Below are 22,974 nucleotides of genomic sequence, written 5' to 3'. Positions count from 1 at the left end.
AGAATTTAGTTTCCAACAAAAGGACCCCCCCCCCCCCCCCCCACCCACAAAAAAAAAAGGATCCTAGCGTCCCGCGTTGTACGGCGGCATCGAGTAATCTAACACATTTATGGCAGGATCTACAATACAGAAAGAGACATAACTTACTAGAAGTATATCGGAATACTCGTCTTCTTCCAAGGATTTACAACGCAGCATTAGAAAGAGCAAGAGCTCCGAGGGAGGGTGACATTAGGTTCTCAGCTTTCCTGCCAATCGTTGCCGCATGAGTGATAGCCTTGATCTCGGGGGCCTTTCGCGTTCGTCCTCGCTCTCTTCACTGTCTGAAACGACGATGTTCTCCACGGCAACCGCGTTTTGTTTGACAGAGGAATTGCCTGAGCTGGCGTCTTTCTGTCCACCAGCAAAGCCGTGGGTCTTGGCTTGACTTTCAAGGACTGTTGGAGCTGACAATGGCAGTTCATTGGGTGCCACGGCCTCACCTTTGGGGATTGGTGCTGGTGGTGCTGGCAATGGCAGTTCATCGGGCTTCTTATAGGTTACAGAACAATTGGGTGGCTTATACTCCTTGTCACAGGCACTGTCCGCTCCAAGCAGCTCAGATCTCAATGACAGCCTCCTACTTAGTGAACACAGCTTCTTTCGACCTTGATTGCACTCTTCATTTGTTACCATCTGAATGTTTGACTGTTGATGTTCCGTAATAGGATCCTGTTGAACCAGTGCAGGACCTCCGCTGAATTTGTTCCTTGAAACAACATCTAAGGGCCTTTTCTGCAATTTGTTGAAGCCAGGCTGTGGAGGCAGGTGATTTGGAGCCATATTTTCCTTCCGATCATCATTCTTCTTTTCAGGCTTTACTGATTTCAGCGACAACTTCAGGCCCAGTGTCCTGATATTCCTTCGATTTCCTTCTGGTGGTTTATATGAACTATCTGATGATCCACCAATGCTCCATGGCAAACTGTTCCTTAAAATGTCATCAGAAGATTGCACGGCGTGATCATTAGCATCGGATGGTGATGTTGGAAGATGATTAGGTAACATATCATTGCCATCGCTCCTTTTGCTAGGAGCTTCTGACTCTGAGATAACAGAAAGCCCCAGGCCAGGTAACTGCAAGTTCTTATTATTTCCTTGGCATTCTTTCTTTGAAACCACTCCACTAGCAGTCCTGACAGACATGTTTTCTGAAATGTCATTCTGTCTGCCTGAAACATCAGAAAAACAAGCAGTAGGATTGATGGCTAGGGCCGTGGATGGTAAGTGGCTAGCAACTGGATCTTGCTTGACAGTTTTCATATTCTCTTCAGATCTTTCAGACTTCAGCAATAACTTTTGTCCCAATAACTGCATCTTCCTTTGATTCCCTCCACAATCTTTTTTAGAAGCATTTGGCAATGACCCTTGGCTCTCTGTGTCCTCCATTTGTGCATTCTGTGCCTGAAGTTGCAGAACACAATAAATGCTCAATAAAGCATCAAGAGAAGTTCTGTTATATGTTATAACACAAAAGTAGCAAAATAACAGTTGAATTCTTGTTTACCAGGACACCAGCATCTACAGAACCCCAACTGCTAGCACCAACAGCAGAAGGACTAGCATACTTCTCAATCCATAACCGAGCATTTATGTCAAAAACTTGCCTGTTGTATTTGAATTCTCGACTCTGTCTCAGAAAAAAAATGGATGGATGATGAGCAGAAGTGCATTTGGTATCAATATATAATTGACCATGCAGCCACTGCTACAAAAATGTGCTTACTATTTCAGCCATAAGGCCATCATCAGGGTTTGGTTCACTTAGCAGCAAGCCAATACTTGTCAAAACAGTAGCAATGTTCAGTGATGGTTGCCAGGCTCCCTGTGCAGCAATAATCATCATCATCAATGACAAAAATTGTTGGTATTAGTAATATGAGTTTCGAAGATTTCTAAATTGTTATTCAGCATGTGCCCAATTCCTATCAATTACCTTTGGGGGTAAATTGAGAATATCAAGGCAAATGCGTCCTCCATTGTCAATATTGGGATGATAAATGGGAGTGACAAAAGTCACATTGGGTGGTTGAAAAGGATACCTGCATGTCAGCAAAAGTTTGAATATCAGAAATGATAATATAAGGGGGGTAAAGATGAGCTTCTCTTCTCTGTGAGGCATAGGGTTTGGTTTCCATATTTATATAAAAAAATCACACACCTTTCAGGAATTTGTATCTTCAGAATGAAAACTCCCTTAGCATATATCGTTCCCTCAGGCCCCTCAATTCCTTGATTTAAAGAAAAGGGAATCAGCACACAAAACGATGAGCATCAAGTTGCAAGGCCAAACTTATAGAAGATTAAAAGTAAATCAGAAGTAATAAAATATAAAGGACATACTGGCTTCAATACTTGATAACGAAGATAGGACATTTTCATCTTTAGAAAGATTAAGCGAGACCCCATGGGGTGGATCATCCAATAGAAGCTTAATCTCTTTCTGCATTCTAAGATTCAGCCTTGCAGCCTGAGCCATCTTGTGGTTTACAGAAAATTCTACCTGGACAAAACACAGGGAATTACCTTTCAGTGTAAGCATATTAACTTTCAGGCAATTAGCTCAACTGCATAACATAAGATAGAAATCCCAGTTATCTTTTCAGACATAAGTCACAGATGGCACCATATTTCATCGTGAGTCTTCCGTATCAAGTATGCAGCTATTTTATACCTTTTTGAATAAAAAAATGGTACTATTTTATAACAACCAAGCCAGACCATTAAAAACAAAAATTGAACTACAATACTGCAGGATTCCGATAAGTCTCCAAAGTCTGACATAACTTGTTTATAGGTGAATGAACCCAGGAAACTGTTTACGCTTTAATATATATATATATATATATATATATATATATATATATATATATATATATATATATATATATATATATATATATATATCCACAAAATTGCGTGCAATATAATCAAGTCACGTATTTGCTTCGCTAAGGACGATGGCTTCACCGCGAGCTGTGCAACTATACAACTACATATCAGTCCCCTACTTTGAGGAAGCATAAATAGAGTCATCCAACCATCAAATCAGCACTTCCCCAGATCCCTAATTCGAAACCAACCTACCCTGCACACCCCACCGTCGCATTGTCCTACCAGCGACCTGCAGCGCATATTCGATCCGCACAGGCCGCCCATACAGCAGGCCGCTTCCGTATCCCTCTCCACGCCGGTGGGTGGGGAACTGCGCCGAACAGCCAGAGGCCGTGCTCCAAACAAGGAAATAATAAGCACAGAGAATAGAGCAAGCGCCCCTTTACCTTCGGCGTCGACAGCGACCGGCTCCGGCAGCGAACGAGCGGGGATTTCTCAACCGCGCTCCGCGCAGAGATCGGGGAGCTCCGGACCCCGCTCCCGCTCCCGCGTCTCAATTCTCAATTCGAATGAAGATTTTGGCCGCCGCGGCGGGAATGAAAGCGGCAACACGCGCGGGGAGGTGGAAATGAACGGGGCAAATCGGCGCTGCGTGTGGGCCCACCGGCTCAGAAGGGAGGAAGCGCTTGCTTTTTTGCTGGACACATGGGCTTTTGCTGGGCCTCGCGTACGGTCCAGTTACTTGTTCAGGCCCTTTCTTCCTTTCTCCTCCTCGCTGACGGCAAGCGAATCCGGTAGGCGGCTATGGCGACGGCGGCGGCGGCGGCGTTCGGCTGCTCCTCGGCGGCGGCGCTGCCGCCCTTCTCGGCTCTCCCGGGAAGCCTATGCTCGCGCCAGTCGCGACCCCCTCCCCGCGTGTCCCTCATCGCCTCCTCGAAGCTCGGGGCGACGGCGCTCGGGTGCGCTTCTTTTTGGCCTCTCCCCGCGTCGGTCTCGGCTCTCCGGTGTCTAAGCTAGCGCTCCTCTTCTCGCAGGTTGAGAGTTTCGTGCCGTAGAAGGAAGCTAGTTGTCTCTGCTTGCTCCTCCAGTGAGTCCAGTTCGGACGCGGCGGCGTCCCGGACGGTAAACTCTCTCCTTCGGCTCTACTGTATGATTTTTCGTGTGAGTTGGTCTGAATTCAGTACGCTCGGTGATGGGTATTTCATATTTGTAAGATATTCAGGGACTGCGGATGGGATCAGGCAGCCGGTGGTAACTGGGTCTGGGATACAGTAATTAGTTGGCTTATTGAGGCAAAATGTTGTCTGAATACTTTGTGGATAGAAATAGGTAGCATCGTGCATCATACCTGATTTTTACTTACAAGAGAGTGATTGTGCAGTACTATGCAAACGAGATAAGACCTGCTGTTATCATCTCTCGTTGTATGGTTGATGATCTACCCATTTTAAGATTCTTGGGTTCTGCCTTTCCTATTGTAAGGATAAAGTGTGTGTTTTCTAGAATCATGTCTTTTTTCTTCATTTGGTAAAGTAAACTATACGCAAACACAACAATATTGTTCTTCATATGAAATTGCTACTAATTTTCAAGTATTACTCTGGAATGATCTTTCATTGTTTGGGTGGGTTACAGATTATGGCGTTCAAAAGATGACATAATCTTTAATCTGTAAAGTTTTTAGGTTGAGAGCTTACTGATGTGAAAATATGGGGGGGGGGGGGGGGAGGAGTGGTCTTGAATTTTATTAGAATTCAGTGGTCGATCAAACAAAAACAGTGTGCTTGCTGATTGAGGAACATATTAGCTTCAGAACAGTAGTTTCTCAAATTGCTAGTACATGCTTCAGAAGTGCTGATTAAACTGTAGGCCAGAATGTCTGTAATGCAACTTTTGTGTGTGATGTTTCAGGAAGCCACTGTTGATATAAAGCTTCCAAGAAGAAGCTTGCTTGTCCAATTTACATGTAAGGCATGTGGTGAAAGGACCCAGCGGTTAATAAACAGAGTAGCCTATGAAAGAGGAACAGTTTTTCTTCAGGTAAACTTTGTTTTGTGTGTCTATGTGCAGATTTGAGTCAGCAGCTTTGCTCAAATTTGTCCAAACACCAATCCTATTGGTTATTCTTTTGAATCACTATATTAGTCAAAATGCACATCTGTGTGCTCATCTTTATTCTTCATTACAATGTAAATTTGTGTTCTAAGGTCCTGTTTAGATCACAACCCGTAAACCCCGTAAACGCAAAAAAACGTCACATCGAATATTTCGACACATGCATGGAGTACTAAATGAAGTCTATTTACAAAACTTTTTACATGGATGAGCTGTAAATCGCGAGACGAATCTAATGAACCTACTTAATTCATGATTTGCAACAGTGATGCTACGGTAACCATCCGCTAATTATGGATTAATTAGCATCATTAGATTCGTCTCGCGATTTACAACCCATTTGTGCAAAAAGTTTTGTAAATAGACTTCATTTAGTACTTCAAATTAGCAAGATTCCATCGCAAAATTTTTTTGCGTTTCATCTAAACAAGGCCTAACATACATTGCATGGACAGTGTGCAGGGTGCCAGGTGTACCACAAGTTTGTGGACAATCTTGGTCTAGTTGTTGAATACGATCTGCGAGAAGAAAATGTGCTACAAGAAGACAATGTGGTGAACACATATTCTGAAGATTGATAATATCTTGAGAAGCCATGTCGGTATGCAAACTGTTGTCTGTAGATTTCAACAATATTTATTGTTTGGGTACTGTACACATATTTATATTAAATGCAAGTTAAAATTGCTGCATATACTCATGTGAGTTAACCTGGGCCCATATGTACTTTACAATGTGGTATCTGATTTAAAGAGGAAAATAAAGTACCATAATACCAGAGTTCTCTAGTTCCAAAAATGATCTCTTATTAATACCAAAACAATACATTTTTGGCTGATTTTTCCAGTACTAAGTACTAACATATAATATGCACACTACTTGGGCATCATTCTTTGCCTGCATCGTTCAGCTTTTGATCGCCTGAGATGTCTTATTTAGTCATCATCTCTTTCGCATCCTCTTTGGCCACATGGTCTACATTCTCACCTTTGCTATCCTTGGCATCACTCTTCTTTCCCTTGAGGAACTGGATAAGGCCCTCGAGTGCAATGTCAGTGTTGTCATTCCTCATAAGCACTTCTGCAACCTCTGCTGGAGTCACCATTACCTCCTTGATCAACTCTTGTATCTCAGGGTACGTGTCGTGGTCACTGATGGAGTGGTAGTTGGAGGCCAGGATTCTGAATGACTCGGGGCAGCAGTACCCCATGTGGATGTGCATGTCCATCCTGCCTGGGCGAAGAAGCGCTGGATCAAGTCGCTCCTTGTAGTTTGTTGTGAAGATAATGATTCTCTCCTCCCCACTTGTTGACCAGAGGCCATCAACGAAGTTGAGGAGCCCAGATAGTGTCACCTGTTTCGCAAAAGTGAAGTGCCCAAAGCCACATCAGCACTGCAAAAAGGAAGCTATGGAGCCAAGAAAGGGAGTGTATGATTCCAAGTTTCTTACCTTGTCCTCTGAAGGATTGGATTTGGTACCGTCCTGACCTTCGTCCCGCTGTTGCAGATTGATAGAGCAGTCAATGTCCTCGATGACAAGGATTGACCGGTTGGTCATCCCAATGAGCAGGCGTCGAAGTGTTGAGTTCCAGTTCACCTCAGTCAGCTCGAGATCATAGACATCGAACTTGAGGTAGTTGGCCATGGCTGCAATGAGGCTGGACTTGCCCGTCCCAGGCGGGCCATACAGGAGGTACCCCCTTTTCCACGCCTTGCCAATCCTCTTGTAGTACTCCTTCCTCTTGACAAACCTATCGAGGTCATCCATGACCGACTGCTTCATCTTGTGGTCCATGGCGAGCGTGCTGAAGGTGGATGGGTGGTGGAGGTCGATGGCGAACCAGGACTCGCCCTCGTTCATGTAGATCTTGAGCGTCCTGTCCTGCTCCTTGATCTTCTTGGCCGTGGCGAGGATGTGCGGGAGGTAGGAGGTGATGGCCTTGTCCTTGTGCTTCTTGTGGAAGCTCATCTCGAAGGAGCGCACCTCGACGCGGTAGCTGCCGTTCCCGCCGCGGCCGCCGTTGCCGTTGCCGGCACCGGCGCCCGGGTTGTCCCGGCAGACGAGGCGCCACCTGAACTCGGCGCCGTCGTGGATGTCGGCCATCTCCTCGCCCTCCTCCATGCTGAATATGAGGCTCTTGCCCTCGTCGACGCGGCTGACGCGGAGGCACTGCATGTCGGTGTTGATCCGCGTGGCGAGGTAGGCGCGCGCGGCGTCGTAGAGCTGGTTGGCGGCCCAGCCCTCGGTCTCCTCGATCACCACCGTGTGCTGCGACGACATGCGCGACCGCAGGTAGCCCAGCCCGGAGGTGAGCAGGTCCCGCACCTCGTACGGCACCAGCTCGTTTACCACGCCGCGCACCAGCATCGCCGACGCCGCCAGCGACGCCGCCGTGGTCACCGCCTTCTTGTACGACTCGATGGCCTTGTCGTAGGTCGCCATGGCCCGCCGCGCGCCGACCCACCCGGTGCTCGGTGCTTCCTCCTCACCCTCTCTACCCTCCGACCTCGAATAATTCTCTCGCTCGAAATGCAGGGAGAGGACTGGTTCAGGCGGCTGGTTAGTTGGCAGTGCTGGACGACGACGGTGGAGGGGGTGAACAAGAACAATGGGCTGGGTGCTGGGATTTATGGACGCCGGACCGGCTTGGGCGCGCAGCCAAGTGACTGATGAGTCGGTCAAGTTACCCTTAGAAAATGGGGATTATCCCTGTGCGTTGTCCACGGAAGGAGGCCTCTCGCCCCTTGGGCGCGAGTAGAAAAGTAGCAAGGCCAAGTTTTCTACTAATTTCCACGCGTACGGGCATGTTTTCCCCCTTTTTTTTTTGGCCGTGGCCCGTGGGTGGCGGCAGGACGGAATAGACAGACGCAAACATCTGTTCGGCTGACCGCATAAATAGTATAGGGTTGATAGAATGAATAGTATTTTGTGAAAGAAAATAAGTTGAAATAAACCGAGACAAGACAAGACAAGCCGAACAACCTCAAAGCCCGTTGTTAGTTGGGTACTAAAGGCTTTGGGAAAGCTCGGAAACCGAACTGGGGCGGCCTCGCTGGACGACCCCGCTTTAGACGGTTCTATGTGCTCGCTTTGGACTTGCGGATGTTGACCTGCACGGGTCATGATCGACGCATTAGGTGAGGTCTTAGGCCGTCCACAGTGTGAGTGATGCCCAAAACTATTCACTGGTGCCACGTCATAGAGAAGCTAGAACTGCTTTTAGGTTGCAGTGTTCAAGCACCACTCAAGGCATCGCTCATGGTCCCACAAACTGAACAAAAGAATCTGCGTATGGCTTCTTTTCATCTACCTGCTCACTGCCTTACCTGTGCAGCAAAGGGAATCAAGGACACAGATTTACTTTTCCCTTTGTTTAATCAATGGAGCATCGGTGAACCTACAGGCACCGCTGCTAGAATTTTTGGCACAGGCATCACTAGCTGCAGCGTAGACAGCGATGCTTATATCTTCTCTTTCATGTTCAAGCATCACTCTGGACCAACGCTGTGGAGGGCCTTAGAGTTCAGAGGCTAAGGAATCCGGTTGTGGTTGTGGTTCGGTTGGGCATCTAATTTGCAGCTAGCTCGTCTTGGGTGTAGTATAGTACGTGTGGTCTTGTGCAGATTGTTTTCTAAGAAAGTCTTGTGCGGATTTTGATGTTAAAAAATCAGTTTGAATTTGTTCCCCCCGGGTGCGAATCTGGGGATGAATTTCTGTCGAATTGGCCTTGAAAACTTGCAATTTCTCGCAAATGTGCACCAAATATTTAGCATTCTTTTGGAAATAGCAGCTCATATCAACAAAAGTGGTATTCACAATTTCATGCGAATTGTTTCCTCTTGGATGCTGCTTTGTGGGCAAGTCTCCCTCTGGTTGTTCTCAGGAGAGAGCTGTCGCCTGTACAATTGCCAGCGCGGCGTTCTGCCTCCATCCCTGCACTGCACGGGTGCCACAGTGGCGCCACTAGAGAGCGGGAGCGCCCAGCGCCACCACCGTCCCGGGTCGCGTTTTCCACGGTCTCCACGCGTGCTGCGCTGGCCCGATTCCACACGCCTTTGGATCGCTTTGGATCATCCATTGGTTCGTTCCCATCCGGTGGTGTTTGAGTTGAGTGAGTGAATGTCGTTTTGGGCGCTTAAATTAGGCGTGACGATGGTGGGTTTTCTGGTGTCGGTTTTTGTTGGTCATTAGAGAGCAGCGTGTGCCATGCTGTTCGAGATTTACCGTTTCAGAATACGTACATGTTCGCTGAGTTGCAACATCGTCGTGATAGGGGAAAGATGCAGCGACGAGAAAAAATTGGCGCAGTTTGGCGAGGAGACAAAAAAGTGGGCAACGGGCCAGGGGGAAGCATCAGCTCGATGGAGAAAAACTAGGAAACTCCTTGCCAGTTGCGACGCGGATGCGTGGCTTGGATCAGTTCCGGCCACCCACTCGTGTCCAGCGTCCACTCCGGCAGGCCCAGCCAGTACTAGTGCCCCCTGGCCAGTGGCGCGCCAGCCGGTGAGATCTTTTGCCCAAAAAGGGTGTGACAGCAAGGGAGCGCGGGCGCGGGCCCGGTGCCCTCCATTGCTCTCCACGTCCGCGCCTGGCCCGACCCGGAGCGAATCGGAGCAGCCGCCGGTGGTGGGTGCACCGTATTACTGAACCAACCGCGCGCAAGGCGGCGAGCCCTTCTTTCCGCCGCCGCCCGGTCGTCGTCGGCAGAACGAGGAAGCGAGGAAAGGCAGGCGACACACCGAGGTAGCAGTATTGTATAGTGAGGCCCTACGTGGATTCTCCAAACTTATTATAATTTATAAGTTGCAGTGGCCGGTAAAAGATAGGTTTATAATTTTTCATAAATCATAAGCCGGACAGTTTGGATCAGCTAAGCTTTTATTAGCTGTGCAACTTTATTTTTAGAGAAGCTGTTGGAGTTGCTCCGGTTATAAGCCGAATCGTTTGGATCGGCTAATAAGCTTTTTTTAGCGCTTCTTCTGTAGGTGATCGAAATGGCACAACAATATAATGTAGCCACTATTGTTTTTCCTCGCAAGGTTTTAGGGGGCATGCGGTGTCGAAAGAATAGTCGCCGAGAGGATCTCATGATGGTGCCTCGTGGGCGGCTTGCAAGTTGCAACATGGATCGATCTGCACCCATGGCTAGTGTCTTTTAAGCCTTGGTTTGATTGGCAAACGTTGGATGAACAGCTCTCATCGGTGGCGTGTTTGCTGGGTGGGAGTATATGCGAGCTGGAGGGCATGCACGGTCATATGGTCGATCCTGGGAAGACGCCTTTAAACACTTTCTGACGAGACGGCACATGAACTGCATGCAGACATCGAGAAAAAAGCTCGCCGGGGCCGATCTGAAAGTTGTCGATGCACATCCCGTGGTCTCTTTCTTCTTGGATCGTCTTTTCCTCCGGTGACAAGGGAGGATGGCAGCGTTGCACTTGTTCGCCCGTTTGCCGGGCGGCCCCCTGTATGAGGCCGTGCACCTGACGACACGTCATATATAGGACTTGACTACTAGCTTTGGAGCCTTTTCCTTTTTTTAGGGTTATTGATAAAGGAGATAGAGAAGTATAGACTGGCAGATTCGCACAGGCGAACACTTTACTTGTCAAAGAGCACAGCTCTACAACTTCTCAACCAGCTACCATGATCAGATACAGCTGAATGGAGATAAAGAAAAAAACGAAAATGAAATTCGGGCATTCAAGAGATTTCACAGTAAAAAGGATGTTACTATTAAGATGCTAACCTTTGGAGGAAAAGTCTGCCCGACAGCTACCACTAATACTACAGAACAGGCCTTTTGTCCCGGTTGGGAAATGACTTTTGTCCCGGTTTCCCAACCGGGACCGCTAAGGCGGGACAAAAGGGTCCTCTTTTGTCCCGGATCAGGGAATCGGGACAAATGAGGGCCAACCGGGACCAAAGGGTCTGCCAGCGCCGACGTGGCAGGCACACCCTTTGGTATTTTTTTCTGTTCCTTTTGGGTTATTTCTATTCCATTTCAATTGAATTTTGTATTGAAATTTAAGCGGAGTATGAACTGCAGTAATATAAATATAAATATATATTCATTTACTCATATAAAGTGCAACACAAAAGTTAATTATATACAAAGTGCAACAAAATTTTTACTTAATATTGTCATATTTACTCCTATTATCTATATTTGATCTTCCATCATAGTAGAATTCTCCTACCGGATTCAGGACCTCATGAACAATAAATCCGCACATGGCTTCTTGAATCGCCAGGATCCTTTCCTCTGGTATGAGTGTGTCTCGCATATCACTGACATGTGGAAAAGTGAGAATATTAATTACAACAATTTACAAAACGAGTTGCAGGCAAGCTAAGTTTGATAAAGTTTTTTACTTCCTGCTGCCATGCGGTAAAGGTCCTTTGAGGACCCATTTGGGTATGGATATTCTCTATGACATAGTATGCGCATAAATTAGTTCCTTGCGCCTGCCTCCGACACTTCAAAAGAAAAAAATGAAGTAATTAGCTATCAATGTATTCATATATACTAAAGGATATGGAACATACTAAGAAAGTAGAATCCCACCCGTACCGGATAGTTTTTCCTCCTCTTTAGTTCGGGACTGAAATTATTGCCACTATGGTTCCAAACGAATTTCTTCCAAACCCTGAACACGAACCAAAACGAATAAATATAGTTGTCGTTGATTTCAAAATAATGGTGATTGAGGTGGTAAATTACTTGTCCAACATGTCGGTCATGTCTTTGTATTGTTCTGGATCTCTGCGTAATGAGTCCATAACAATCGCCAAGCTCTTGTCAGGATATATGTTAATTAGTATCCAGTGATCTCTGCAAGATTTCATGCAGGGTTAATAAAATTCAGTTATATAGAACTAAAATAGTTACATGTCAGAAAAGACTTACCCAAAGTTGTACGGAAATGCAATGGTCGACTTATAGTGCTGAACGGCTAAGTATTTGTACAAGTTTTTGGAAGTTTTTTTAGGATTGCTGTTGAGATTCTTGCAATTCACAACTATTGGGTCGACGAAGCCGACATGGTAATACCCGTTTTTCTGGCAAGTTTGAATCTCCATCCTACGAGATACAAAATGAAGTAAGGAATCAATAGGTTTGGAACTTGTAATGAATCGGGACTTCAAGAACACACTTACAGCAACCACAAAGCAACGATAGAGATGTCGAGGGAGTCCTGATGGTATAGTTGGTAGATTTCTTCCCAATCAATCCATATGATGGCCTCTCCACGAAAGAAATCTTCGTCTGTAATCTTTGCGCCCTGCATGAAGTTACAGTCACTCATCGCCTTCATGTACAAGTCATGTAGCCTTCGCATTTGCGTTGGAAGCAAAGGCACAATCTCTGGGGGGACAAGGCTGGTGCCCTCCTTATATGCCCATCTCACCACTGGAGCTATCAGATACTCTTTCTCCGGATCTGGATTTCAGTTCGAAGCCCCTGTTATGTCATCAGTAGTGAGCCTTGATGATTGCAAGAACCCCAGAAAGCCTTGTTGTTCCTGGTTTAGAACAACTAGCGGTTGTATTGACTGTTTCTCTTGGGCCCCCAGCTGTGGAACATCGGACGATGATGACCTTGATTTACTCTTCTGGTATGATTTCTTAATTGAGCGATCGTAGTTTGAAAGAGGTTTCTCAATAAACTTTCTCCTATTTGCTTCTTTCATTCCAATAAAAAATTTTAATTTTGAAGGGTCCAGTGGTTTATCCTGATTCTCTGGCTCCGTCTTTTTTTGCTTCTTTGGCGGTGACGGAGGAGGTGAGCCAGGAGATGGCGGCTCAGCAGGAGTAGTCAACGGCTGCCTAGGAGAGGCGGCTCAGCAGCAGAGTGTTCTGGGGCAGCTCCCGGAGACGGTGGCGGAGGAGGTGAACGACGATCGGGTTGCGGCGATGTCGGCCTTGATCCCTGATCGGTAGGCTTGAGGATGATGTACTGCTTGTCCCATAGGATGTAACCATGAACAACGTCTGCTAGTATTGTCTCCCCGTCACCTCCAGGAATATCGAGCTCGAGATTCTTCCAATCATTGCACACCTCCTCGACCCCAACTTTAGCGTATCCAGCCGGGATCTCCTGCCCATGGTACACCTCGCCTGGTGTGCTTGGCATGGCGGAACCGTACGCTACCGTGAACCTTAAGTTCTTACTGCAAGTTTGAAGCACACAAGGTGTTCGCTGGGTGATCTCATCCACTGGATAGTGCTGCTCGGCCGTCGTATCAATAATAGTGATTCCCGTATCGGCAGGGAGGCCCGTGGAGGCGCAGCTGCTTTCACGTTGAGATAGGCCGGCCGCATCGACAATAGGCTCTGCAGGCTCCGTTTGCTGTTGCTGCTGCTGGCTCATTGCTAAGGCCACCTGGCGTTTAACCTCTTCTGCCATTCTTTTATCTTGTGAGAGGAGTTGTTCCTCTAGCCTTCTCAAGTGCAGGTGCTCCTCGTTCTTCCTTCTATCCCGGCTTCTATATGTATCGATGTAATCTCTGAAGCCATATTTCCACGCAACCACTCCCTTGCCCCTTGTACGCCACGGATGTTCTGGGTTCTGAAGGGCGTATGTCAGTTCGTCCTTTTCTCTATCGGGCTGGAATGTGCCTTGGCTAACTGCTTGTATGGCCTCCTGTAGTCTGCGGGCCACTTACTGAATTTTCTGGCCAAAGATGCACTCACCCGTCTCTGGGTCCAATGTTCTACCATGAGCATAGTACCAGTTCTTTGAACGTTCAGGCCAGGTGATGGTCGCAGGCGTGATATCTTTGTCAATCAAATCCTGCTCCATCTTCTCCCATTTTGGTTTTGCCATCTTGTACCCACCTTGCCCTAAAGTGTGATGATATACTTTCTTCGTGGCATTTTTCTTGGCCTTTTCCACGTTCCGAATTCCAAGCTCTAAAGACATATGCCACAAAGGCATTCCAGTGGTCCTTCTGCTTTGCAAGGTCTCCAGTGAACTCTGGCGTTTTCCCTTTCTTGATATAATTCTTCGTCAGATTCTTCTTAAATGTCTAAAGTTGTTCGTCCATCTTGCTCAGGGTCCAGCGCTTAGCTGCTTCTTCTGATTCAGCCGAAACCGTGAAGCTCTTCTTCAGCTCCCGCCAGAGCCACTCCTTTTCTCTTTCAGGCACCGCATCCCTTTGCTCGCTTGGATTGTTAGATTTCCATAACCTAAAGCTGATAGGGATGTGGCTCCGGACAAGACAACCACATTGCCTAACGTATTTCTTTGCGGCTGCTTCTGGAGCGATTGGTTCACCATCTAGAGCCACTTCAGTTATGATAAATCGCCCTTCCAATTTCTTGGTCGGGCCTCGCTTCGTTTTTTTTGTCTGCTGACTTGATGATCCAGATGGCTTCAAAAAAAAATAAATATATATTCATGGATATGACTCATTGTAAGTATGACTTAGAACACAAGGATCGATGTTCAGGTATATACATTTGCTTCCTGGTCAGCAGCAACGGCTGTATTTTGATCAATTTCCTCGCCACCGGACATATTGAGGTATATGTCGGTATTGGTGGTGTCGTCGGCATGAGAAGTCGCGGCCGTGCTACCGGATGCAATCATGTCCGTTAAGAATTGCTCATCATCCATCTCGTCACGTCGCGAGTCCATCTCAACTAACTATTGAATATACAAATTATTTTGATCAAATTAAAGTAAGTATTCAACTTTGTCGTGGTGTGCAAACCCACAGCCGGGTGACGTAGTGCACCCGTCTAAACCCAGAGGGTGAGTACTCGGGGGTTAGCTAGGATTAGTCCAATCTAGATGCAAGATCACGATGAACACAACTGGTTTAGAGTGGTTCGGGCCGCCGGAGCGTAATACCCTACATCCACTATGTGTTGTATTGCTTGCGCTGTGAGAGTCTTGGCGTGTGTTCTGCTTATTCTCGAGAGAGCCTGAGAATCTCGGGAGAGTCTGTAATGTGCAACGAGCGCCTCCCTTTTATATCTCAAGGGAGGCGCGTACATGGTCGTTGGGTTCCCGACAGGTGGGCCCAACGATGTAGTATAAAACGACATACTGTTAAGACATTATGGTGTTGCAGGCGAACGAGATCTCATTATGGTCCAGCATATCCATGCCCTGTCTTGTCGAAACGGCGCCAGGGGGTAGCTTGCGGCGTTGCCTGCCGCGTAGCTGAACGGGCCGTGTAGCTTGCGGCGTAGGCGGTTTGATGAAAAGGTGTCGTGCCGTCGTATCCATTTAATGCGGCAGACGGGCTCTGCGCGGATGCGGTGCATGTGGTTGTACTGTGTACCTCGGTAATATGCGGTCTTCAGTGAGGCCTGACAAAAGCTGCCCCGCGTGCCGCCGCGGCAGAACACACCTCAACCACCCGCATTGAATGCGGTTGGTGGGTGAGTCTTCCAGCTGAAGACTCGCGCCCGCGCCTGCGCCTGCGGGGCACGTGGTGCCCCCGGACCCCGCCCCGGCGGTATGTTGGTTTTATGCGCGTGGGAGGTCCGGACGGACGCGGGGAGGTCCCGGACCCCTATGCGGGGTCCGAGCCCTCGGCTGTTGGCTTGGAGCTTCCCCTCCTCAGGGACACGTGGCGTCACCGGACCCCTCCCAGAGCGGGGAGCGGGTCCAGGGCCATTGGCCCGGTGAGGTAAGAGCCTGACTCATGGGGCCCGGCTGCTCCGCCCCTTATGGCGTAGTTACAGATGACTACGCGAGTCCTGGCTTGCTGCAGTAGGAGTGGGTATCCCTGCTACAGGGTACCGACAAACTTAATTTCCATCCAAATTTAAACTAAAATTCCAATAAATTTCAAACTAAATTTTAAACTAAATTTCAATCTAAATTTCTAAAGTAAATTTGTATATTAATTTTCAAGGATAAAAAATTCCAAGGATAAAAAATTCAATGTAAATTTCTATCTAAAATTCCAACTAATTTTCCAAACTAAATTTCGGGCTAAATTTCTAAAGTAAATTTCCATACTAATTTCTAAGGATCCGAAATTCCAAGAATAAAAAATTCCATCTAAATTTCCAACTAATTTCCTAACTAAATTTCCATCTAAATTTCCAATGTAAATTTCCATACTAATTTCTAAGCATAAAAAATTCCAAAGATCAAAATTTCCATCTAAATTTTTATCTAAATTTCCAACAAATTTTCCTAACTAAATTTCCATCTGAATTTTGAAACTAAATTTCCACGGATCCAATTTCCAAGGATCAAAATTCCCAACTAAATTTCCATAAATAATTTCCAAACTAAATTTCCAAGAATCCAACTAAATTTCCATATATCAATCATTTCCAAACTAAATTTCCATCTAAATACATCCAAATTGAGGTTAAATTACAAACAAATTAATGTGAATCACAACAAAGTAACTTCAATTACAAAACAAATGGGACTTGAATTACAAACAAATTAATGCACTAAATTTGAACCGGATTAATCTAGAAATTAATGCAACAAATTGAATAATAAAAAATAGTAGTCCTCAAATTCGAACCTAAAATTTGAACCAAGGTTCAATTTGGGGCTACTGTTCCAAGCTAGCAGTGCCCTGCAGGGCCGCCCGCCGGCATGCAATGCCGGCTTGGGCAGGGGGATTGGGGTGCAGCTCACAGCAATGGATGACAGCGCGGCGGCGCTCGTGGCGGGGCGGCGGCGCTCGGGGCAGACGCTCGGGGCAGCTGTGACGGCCCAGGTTTTTAAATAGCCAATTTAGGGTAATTAGAACCAAATCATGCATCATTAAATAGGAGACCTTGAATTAATGCGTGTGTATGCATGAATGTCTATATGTATGTGTGTCTATGTGTGTGTTGGAACACAGGGGAAAACACTTAAATAACTTTTGAACCGATGCACGTGTGCATATGAAATTGATTAGACATCTCATTAACATTGTGATAAACCAAAGTTAAGTTGATGTCAAGGGGAGAAAATAAAATTTTGTACATGAAATGACGAGTTCTTCAAATCACGGGTTTTAAATATTTAAATCATCTTTCAAATCGTAACGAACAGGTATTAAAAATGAATTTTAAACTGTTGCTCCAATGAATTTTTGCGAAAAACCAATGTTATGGGTTTTCGAATGACGAACAACTTTCGTGTTCAAAGTTTTTCGAGTTGCCACACAAAAATGGGAGAAAAATTTGAATTTCGAAGAATATAGTATCTTTTCAAATGTACTCAAGTTTCAAATTTTATCTTTCAAACGAAGCCTCAAATGAACTTTTGCCTGAACCGAAAGTTGTAGATCTCGAAATTTTAAGTAAGTTTGGTATTCACAAGTTTTTCATTTGAGGCCATGAAGAAGGAGAAAAGCTGAGTTTACGAACTGGAATTGGGAACTTCGAGTTATTTACAGAACTGCCCTCATTTCCATCTCGCTCTCTCCTTCCTCTCTGTTCCTCGCCGTGAAGTCGCGTTCGCCGCCGACGCGTCGCGCCCCCGGCCAAAACCGCCTTCCCCGTCCCCAGTTTTGCCCCCACACCGGCATCCCTGGCGCCTTTCACGCTCGCCACGCGTACCCGTCGTTCCTCCGCTCGACACGCCGTGGACGCCGTTGCCGTTCTCGACGTCAGTGCTACACGCGTCGTCGCGCCGTTCAACCACCGTCGCCGCTCAAGCCGTCCTCATCCAGTCGCGAGCCAAATCGCTCTTCTCCTCTTCACTCTCGTTCCCTCCCCGAATCGAGCTCTGCTCGCACGTCATCGCCGGCCAAGCGCCGCTCCACCCCGCGCCGTCGCCCCTCAAACCCCAGGCCCCCTTGCTTCGAGCCCAGAAGCTCCCTCTTCCTCCCTCGTCCTCTCCTCACACCTAGAAGGGCCCCAAACCGAGCTTCTCTGCCCCAGAACGGCCGCCCGCCGCCCGCCATGGCCGCCAGCCGTCCCTGCGCCGTCGAGCTCCCACCTCCGCCCTTCCCCGGCTCCAATTGACCCCGGGAACGGAACCCTCTCGCCCCAGAGAAGCTCCCGAGCCCGTCCATCCCCTCCTTGCCTCACCGGCGAGCTGCCGCAGCAACACCCCATGGCCGCCGTCGCCCTGCTCCCGCGGAGCTCCCACCTCCGGTCTCCCTTCGTCCAAACTGAGCCCGGGAATGGCTCCACGACCTCCCCCTGAAGCTCACCGACCCCTCCACCGCTCCCCCTGAAAATTCCTAGAAAATCGTAAAAAAATCAGAAAAATAGAAATCCAAATGTTTTGGAATCCTTGCAACAAGACCTACAACTTTTGTTACATCCACTTTTGCATTTGACCAATAGTTTTATCTCTATATTAAATATTAGTTTTGTCCACATTTGTATGTATCTCAAGTTCTACCCATTATCTATAGCTGATTTTAGAACAGTGTGCTATACCCTAGATGAGTAGCTTACTGTAAAAATTTGAGGACATTTTGACAAATCTAACTATAGGTTTCATTAGATCTTGGTTTATGCCTTTGTTAAATAGAATTAAATCCACAGGGTTCTATTTTAGTTTTCCTGAGCTGAAATTTTTACAGCAGCCTTACTTTAGTTTCTAGATGCTATAGAAAATTTTTGGGAACTTTTAGTAATGTATAACTAGTCCTTTTGATTTATTCATGAATAAATTTGTAAATCGAAATCCCTAGTTTCCTTCATTAGAAAAATCTCAGATTTTTACTAGAGCTTGGATTTCAGAATATTATCATGCCTGTAAAATTTTAGCCACTGAAACTAAGTAGTTTACTCTGTAGATTTGTAGTTAGATAAATGCCTAGGAAAGGAATCTAAATTCCTAAGCTTGCTGTATAGCTCAATAAATTATGAAAACTTTACCACAAGCTCATCTTAAGGAATCTAACCTACTGGTAAAATTTCATTACCAGAACTTGCATTCTTTACCCTAGAGATTTGTTTTTGTACACTAGTAGTAATAGATTCATGAGTTTTTATGATTTATTCGTTACATCAAATGACCTGAAAATTTTACTGCACACTAGTGAACCAGTAAAGCATCTCTCATAATAATATCAGCACTATTCTATGCTTTTAGCTTTAGTTATAGTTTTCTCTTGTTTTCCATGTGTTAATATGATGAAAAACACTTTTTCTGTATTTTTCTGTACTAATATAAAAGAAAAGCAACACATTCAGCTCTTTTATGAGTTAGTATAGATAAAATTACTACTCTATAAATGACTGCCCAGGAGATGTTAATTAAGAAGTTCACATCCAAACTCACATCATGTTGGACTACAACTTTATCGTGAAGGAAAAATAATAACATTTACATTGTTGAGCAACTCGAAACTGTGCATTCATAGATATGCATTGTTGCATTTCATTTAGCTACGATAGATGAATCACGTGAAGGACGCGACGTTGGAGTCGAGCCAGAAGACGGTGAATGGTGGACACATCCAGAAGATGGACGGATGGATCCCGATGTACACGACCGAAGGAAGATGTTCGCCGAGCAGTTGTTCTCTAACTAACACTAACCTAGTGTTAATTCCAGGCAAGCCCCGGAGCATGTCCTATCTATTTTAAATTTATGCAACTTATTATTATTTCTATCTACTTGCGCATTTATGTTTACAGGAGTTGCTTGGAACCTTAGCTACATAATCTTAGGTTCCTATGCTTGAACATTAGTATGTGTAGGTCGCAAGATGGCTAGGCTAATGGTTCGGTAGAAGTCGAGCGATTTCCTGTCACTCGCGAGAATTATAGGAGTTGAATGTTTACTACATACTGCAACTATAAGGCTCACGGGCGGGGTTGTGGTACTTGTGATACCCCGTCTGTTTAGTGAAAATGGATAAGGCCGCAGTGTGTGGTAGTGGTGGTTAAGCTTTTGAACGTACTAACCACATGTCGAGAAATATGGTAATTGGTAAGCTTAAGTACCTGATCGGCCCGGCGAGTGGACTTTACTTTCACCCTCTTTGAACGTTGTTCTCATGCGGCCACATGCGGGTGCAAGGAGGCTCACGACCCGGCGCCGTACCGTGGCGTGGATCCTTGTACTCGAAGTGGGTGACCCTGATCCACAACCCGGAAAGAAAGGGGAAGAGTCGTGTGGGTGACTTGGTTCCCATACGTGTGTGTTAGGTCTGCCTGGCCAGGTTAACAAATTTGATTCGAATCGTTCGCTTCTCACGGTTTGGGACTGCTTAACCCTTTTGCCACATAGAGTAAGAAGTGAAAGATGATGATGAATATGGTTGATTGGATGATGAAAGATAATTGTTTCCCACTATGTATGCTATTGGATAGATGCTCACATAGAACGGTTAATTGAACTAGAATTTGGAAGCTAAAATATGAAATTAAGGATCTCACTGCTTTTCGGCAAACAAACCCCTCAAGCCAAAAGCCTTGCTTGTCTAGATAAAGGGCTAAGTATACCCTTAGACGGGTAAGCCTTGCTGAGTATTAGTATACTCAGCATTGCTTGTGGCTTTGTTTTTCAGGTGGTACGTCTGAGGATGTGGCTGACGTTATGTACGGGCTTCATCATGACGTCTTGTTTCGTCGCTAGATTATCGTTCGTTTTCCGTCAAACTTGAACTCTGTTGTACTTTTATCAATTCAAACTTGGTTTGTAATAATAATTCAGTTTCATACTCTGTACAGTAAAATTTGCGGAATGTTGTATTATCTGAACTGCTTTGTCGATCCTATTTCAAGTGGTTTAATCGGGATTTTACCCGACAGCACTGCCGGATTACTCCGTTTTAAGTGCGTGTTAACCCTAGTTACCGTTTCGGTGATGGTTAGCGCACTTGTCGGTGTCCCGACCCGGGGGCCTGGATCCCAACTAGTAAATGCTGCGTGTTTCCTCGTCCCAGATGATGATGCAAGAGGCAACACAGTAACACATGGTTTATCCTGGTTCCGGCCGCCGGGCCGTACGTCCAGCAAAGGGGGTGTGCGAGTGCACTGTATTATCTTGCACCCGGAGTGCTTGTAGTAGGGGGTACAAGCAAGGCGAGAGAGGGAGAGAAGCTCCCAAGTCTCAGCTAGGAGTGGAGTCGGTTGAGATTAGTGCTCAGTAGTCCCTGAACGTCCTCTTGAAGAGAGAAACCAGTGATACCAAGGAGACTAGAGTCCAGACCTGAGAGTCTAAAGGAAGCCCGCCTCCTCCTTTTATAGTCACAAGGAGGGGCGGCGTACATGGGCGGGGTGTGGAAGTCACCGTCCTCCCCTGAATCGTGGGGGTACAGTGGTCGGACACTGTAGGAAGCATACTGTAGGAAGTACTATAGGAAGTACACTGTGGGAAGGCGGCGTGCGTCGCTATCGTCCTTGGTTCCGCAGGGATTGCGCCGGTCGTCATGCAGTGTTCCGGTGGCAGTAATGGCACGAGACGGCCCCGGACCCCCTGGTCGGAGTGCGGGCGTGCACTCTAGAAGGTCCGGGGGACACGTGGAGGTCCCGGGCTCCTCAAAGGGGGAGGACCGGGGCTCCGTCCGTGGACGCTGGGCGCTCCATTTGGTAGGACACGTGACGTTACCGGACCCCTTCCCCAGTGGGAGGGGAGTCCGGATGGTCGGTGTCGGCAGAACAGGAACGGGGGCCTTGCTGGGCCCGTCTTGTCCCGCGTTGCATGTCCCACAGTGCCGCTACAGCCTTCGGGATTGCGGAGCGGTGACCGAAGTCAGCGGATGGGACCCCGGTCACATCCACTGTGGGAGTGGTGGCCTGACGCTCCTGTCCTTTGAGCCGTGGCAGAGTGGCTGGCTTTCAATGCCTTCGTATGGCGAGCGGTTGGGCGGCGGGGCCGTTTGTCCCTTGTGCTGAGAGACAGCCTCGAGCGAGGCGGAGATGAGTCACTACTCGAGGGTAGATCCGCTACCCTCGAGCGAGGCGGAGGAGCGTTGCGTGATCGAGGGTCCCGAAGGGAGCCCTCGAGCGAGGCGGAGAATGAGTTACCCGCTCGAGGGTATATCCGCTACCCTCGAGCGTGGCGGAGATTGTCCAGCGGGCCCAAGAGGGACCCTCGAGCGAGGCGGAGAATGAGTCATCCGCTCGAGGGGAATGTGAATGGGCCGTGTGCTGGGCTTCATTGAGTCATTTCCTTTCTTCCAGATTGGAAGGAGGCCGTGGGCCTAGTTGCCTTAAAAGGTGTTTGTGTTTTTAAAAGCGGTCTTAGTACCCCGATTAGGGTGTCCCTAATTGTGATACCCGACAGCACTTAAGCCGGATTAATTTAGGCAGGACTGCCACAACAGCGCAAGGGGCGGGGCGGGGCGGCGGCTCGGGGGTCGAGGCGGCGGCGCGAGCTCTCGAAAGCGGTGGACGGCGGCGGCGCGGTGCTCCGGGGCCGGGACCGCGCGGGGGACGGCGGCGCGAGGGCGGTGCGTGGGGTCGACGAGGCGGCGGCGCTCGGGGCGGGGACGACGACGTGGCGGCGTGGTGCTCCGGACCGGGGACGACGAGGCGGCGGCGCTCCGGGGCTGGGCACGACGATGGCGATCGACCGACGGCGGCTGCGGATGGATCAAGAAAACCACCAAGTGTTGGGGAGGAGGCAGGGGAGAAGGGCACCGGGATATATAGGGTGGGAGCCTTTGGTCCCGGTTCCAGCCACCGCCCGGGACCAAAGGCCCCACCCTTTGATCCCTGGTGGAGCCACGACCTAGGACGTGTTTTGGCGAGCTGCGGCGAAAATGCGCCTGCGGCCCACCTTTAGTCCCGGGTGGATCTAATAACCGGGACAAATGAGGCCCGTTTTTCATTCTGGCGCCAAAACTTTGGGCTATCAGCTTTTTTTCATTTCTTTTTTATTTGTTCTTTTAAAATGGGCTATCAGCTTTTAAATGCGTAGGAAAACATATTGAGTCCAAAAATTATCAAAAAAAAGTTTCTATACGAATTTAGATTCTATATGTCCAGCAAAAATATTGCATTTTATTTAAGTGATAGTACTCATAATTTATATAACTTTATACATATTATAATTTTTATTTTGACCATGCAAATATGTATTAGATAATATAAAT

At 47.2% G+C, this 22,974-nt stretch overlaps 3 protein-coding genes across 5 annotated transcripts; 1 reads left to right on the top strand and 2 right to left on the bottom strand.

The window, feature by feature from the left end:
• Positions 1 to 134: 134 nt before the first annotated feature.
• On the bottom strand, positions 135 to 3,531 carry LOC120707329. 2 transcript variants are annotated; one of them, XM_039992205.1, is made up of 8 exons: positions 3,409 to 3,503; positions 3,321 to 3,375; positions 2,383 to 2,542; positions 2,201 to 2,270; positions 1,976 to 2,081; positions 1,766 to 1,864; positions 1,547 to 1,669; positions 135 to 1,443 (listed from the first exon to the last, which is right to left on the bottom strand). In XM_039992205.1, exons 3-8 carry the CDS (start codon positions 2,516 to 2,518, stop codon positions 232 to 234), a joined length of 1,746 nt encoding a protein of 581 aa, XP_039848139.1. In that variant the 5' UTR covers positions 2,519 to 2,542; positions 3,321 to 3,375; positions 3,409 to 3,503; the 3' UTR covers positions 135 to 231. The 2 variants fall into 2 exon arrangements, with proteins under 2 accessions (XP_039848139.1, XP_039848137.1); XM_039992203.1 differs by having other exon boundaries at positions 3,321 to 3,531.
• A 61-nt stretch (positions 3,532 to 3,592) lies between these two features.
• LOC120707332 lies at positions 3,593 to 6,438 on the top strand. 2 transcript variants are annotated; one of them, XM_039992209.1, is made up of 5 exons: positions 3,593 to 3,833; positions 3,909 to 3,996; positions 4,786 to 4,914; positions 5,445 to 5,590; positions 6,124 to 6,438. In XM_039992209.1, the coding sequence occupies exons 1-4, from the start codon at positions 3,679 to 3,681 to the stop codon at positions 5,565 to 5,567; spliced, it is 495 nt and encodes a 164-aa protein (XP_039848143.1). In that variant the 5' UTR covers positions 3,593 to 3,678; the 3' UTR covers positions 5,568 to 5,590; positions 6,124 to 6,438. The 2 variants fall into 2 exon arrangements, with proteins under 2 accessions (XP_039848143.1, XP_039848142.1); XM_039992208.1 differs by lacking the exon at positions 6,124 to 6,438 and having other exon boundaries at positions 3,594 to 3,833; positions 5,445 to 5,787.
• On the bottom strand, positions 5,714 to 11,015 carry LOC120707330 (AAA-ATPase At3g50940-like). Its single transcript, XM_039992206.1, has 2 exons — positions 6,440 to 11,015; positions 5,714 to 6,343 (listed from the first exon to the last, which is right to left on the bottom strand). Exons 1-2 carry the CDS (start codon positions 7,430 to 7,432, stop codon positions 5,921 to 5,923), a joined length of 1,416 nt encoding a protein of 471 aa, XP_039848140.1. The 5' UTR covers positions 7,433 to 11,015; the 3' UTR covers positions 5,714 to 5,920.
• Positions 11,016 to 22,974: the final 11,959 nt, after the last annotated feature.

Source organism: Panicum virgatum, chromosome 5K (assembly GCF_016808335.1).
Source record: "Panicum virgatum strain AP13 chromosome 5K, P.virgatum_v5, whole genome shotgun sequence".
Classification (NCBI taxonomy): Eukaryota; Viridiplantae; Streptophyta; class Magnoliopsida; order Poales; family Poaceae; genus Panicum; species Panicum virgatum.
This window is presented reverse-complemented; position numbering and strand designations above follow the sequence as displayed.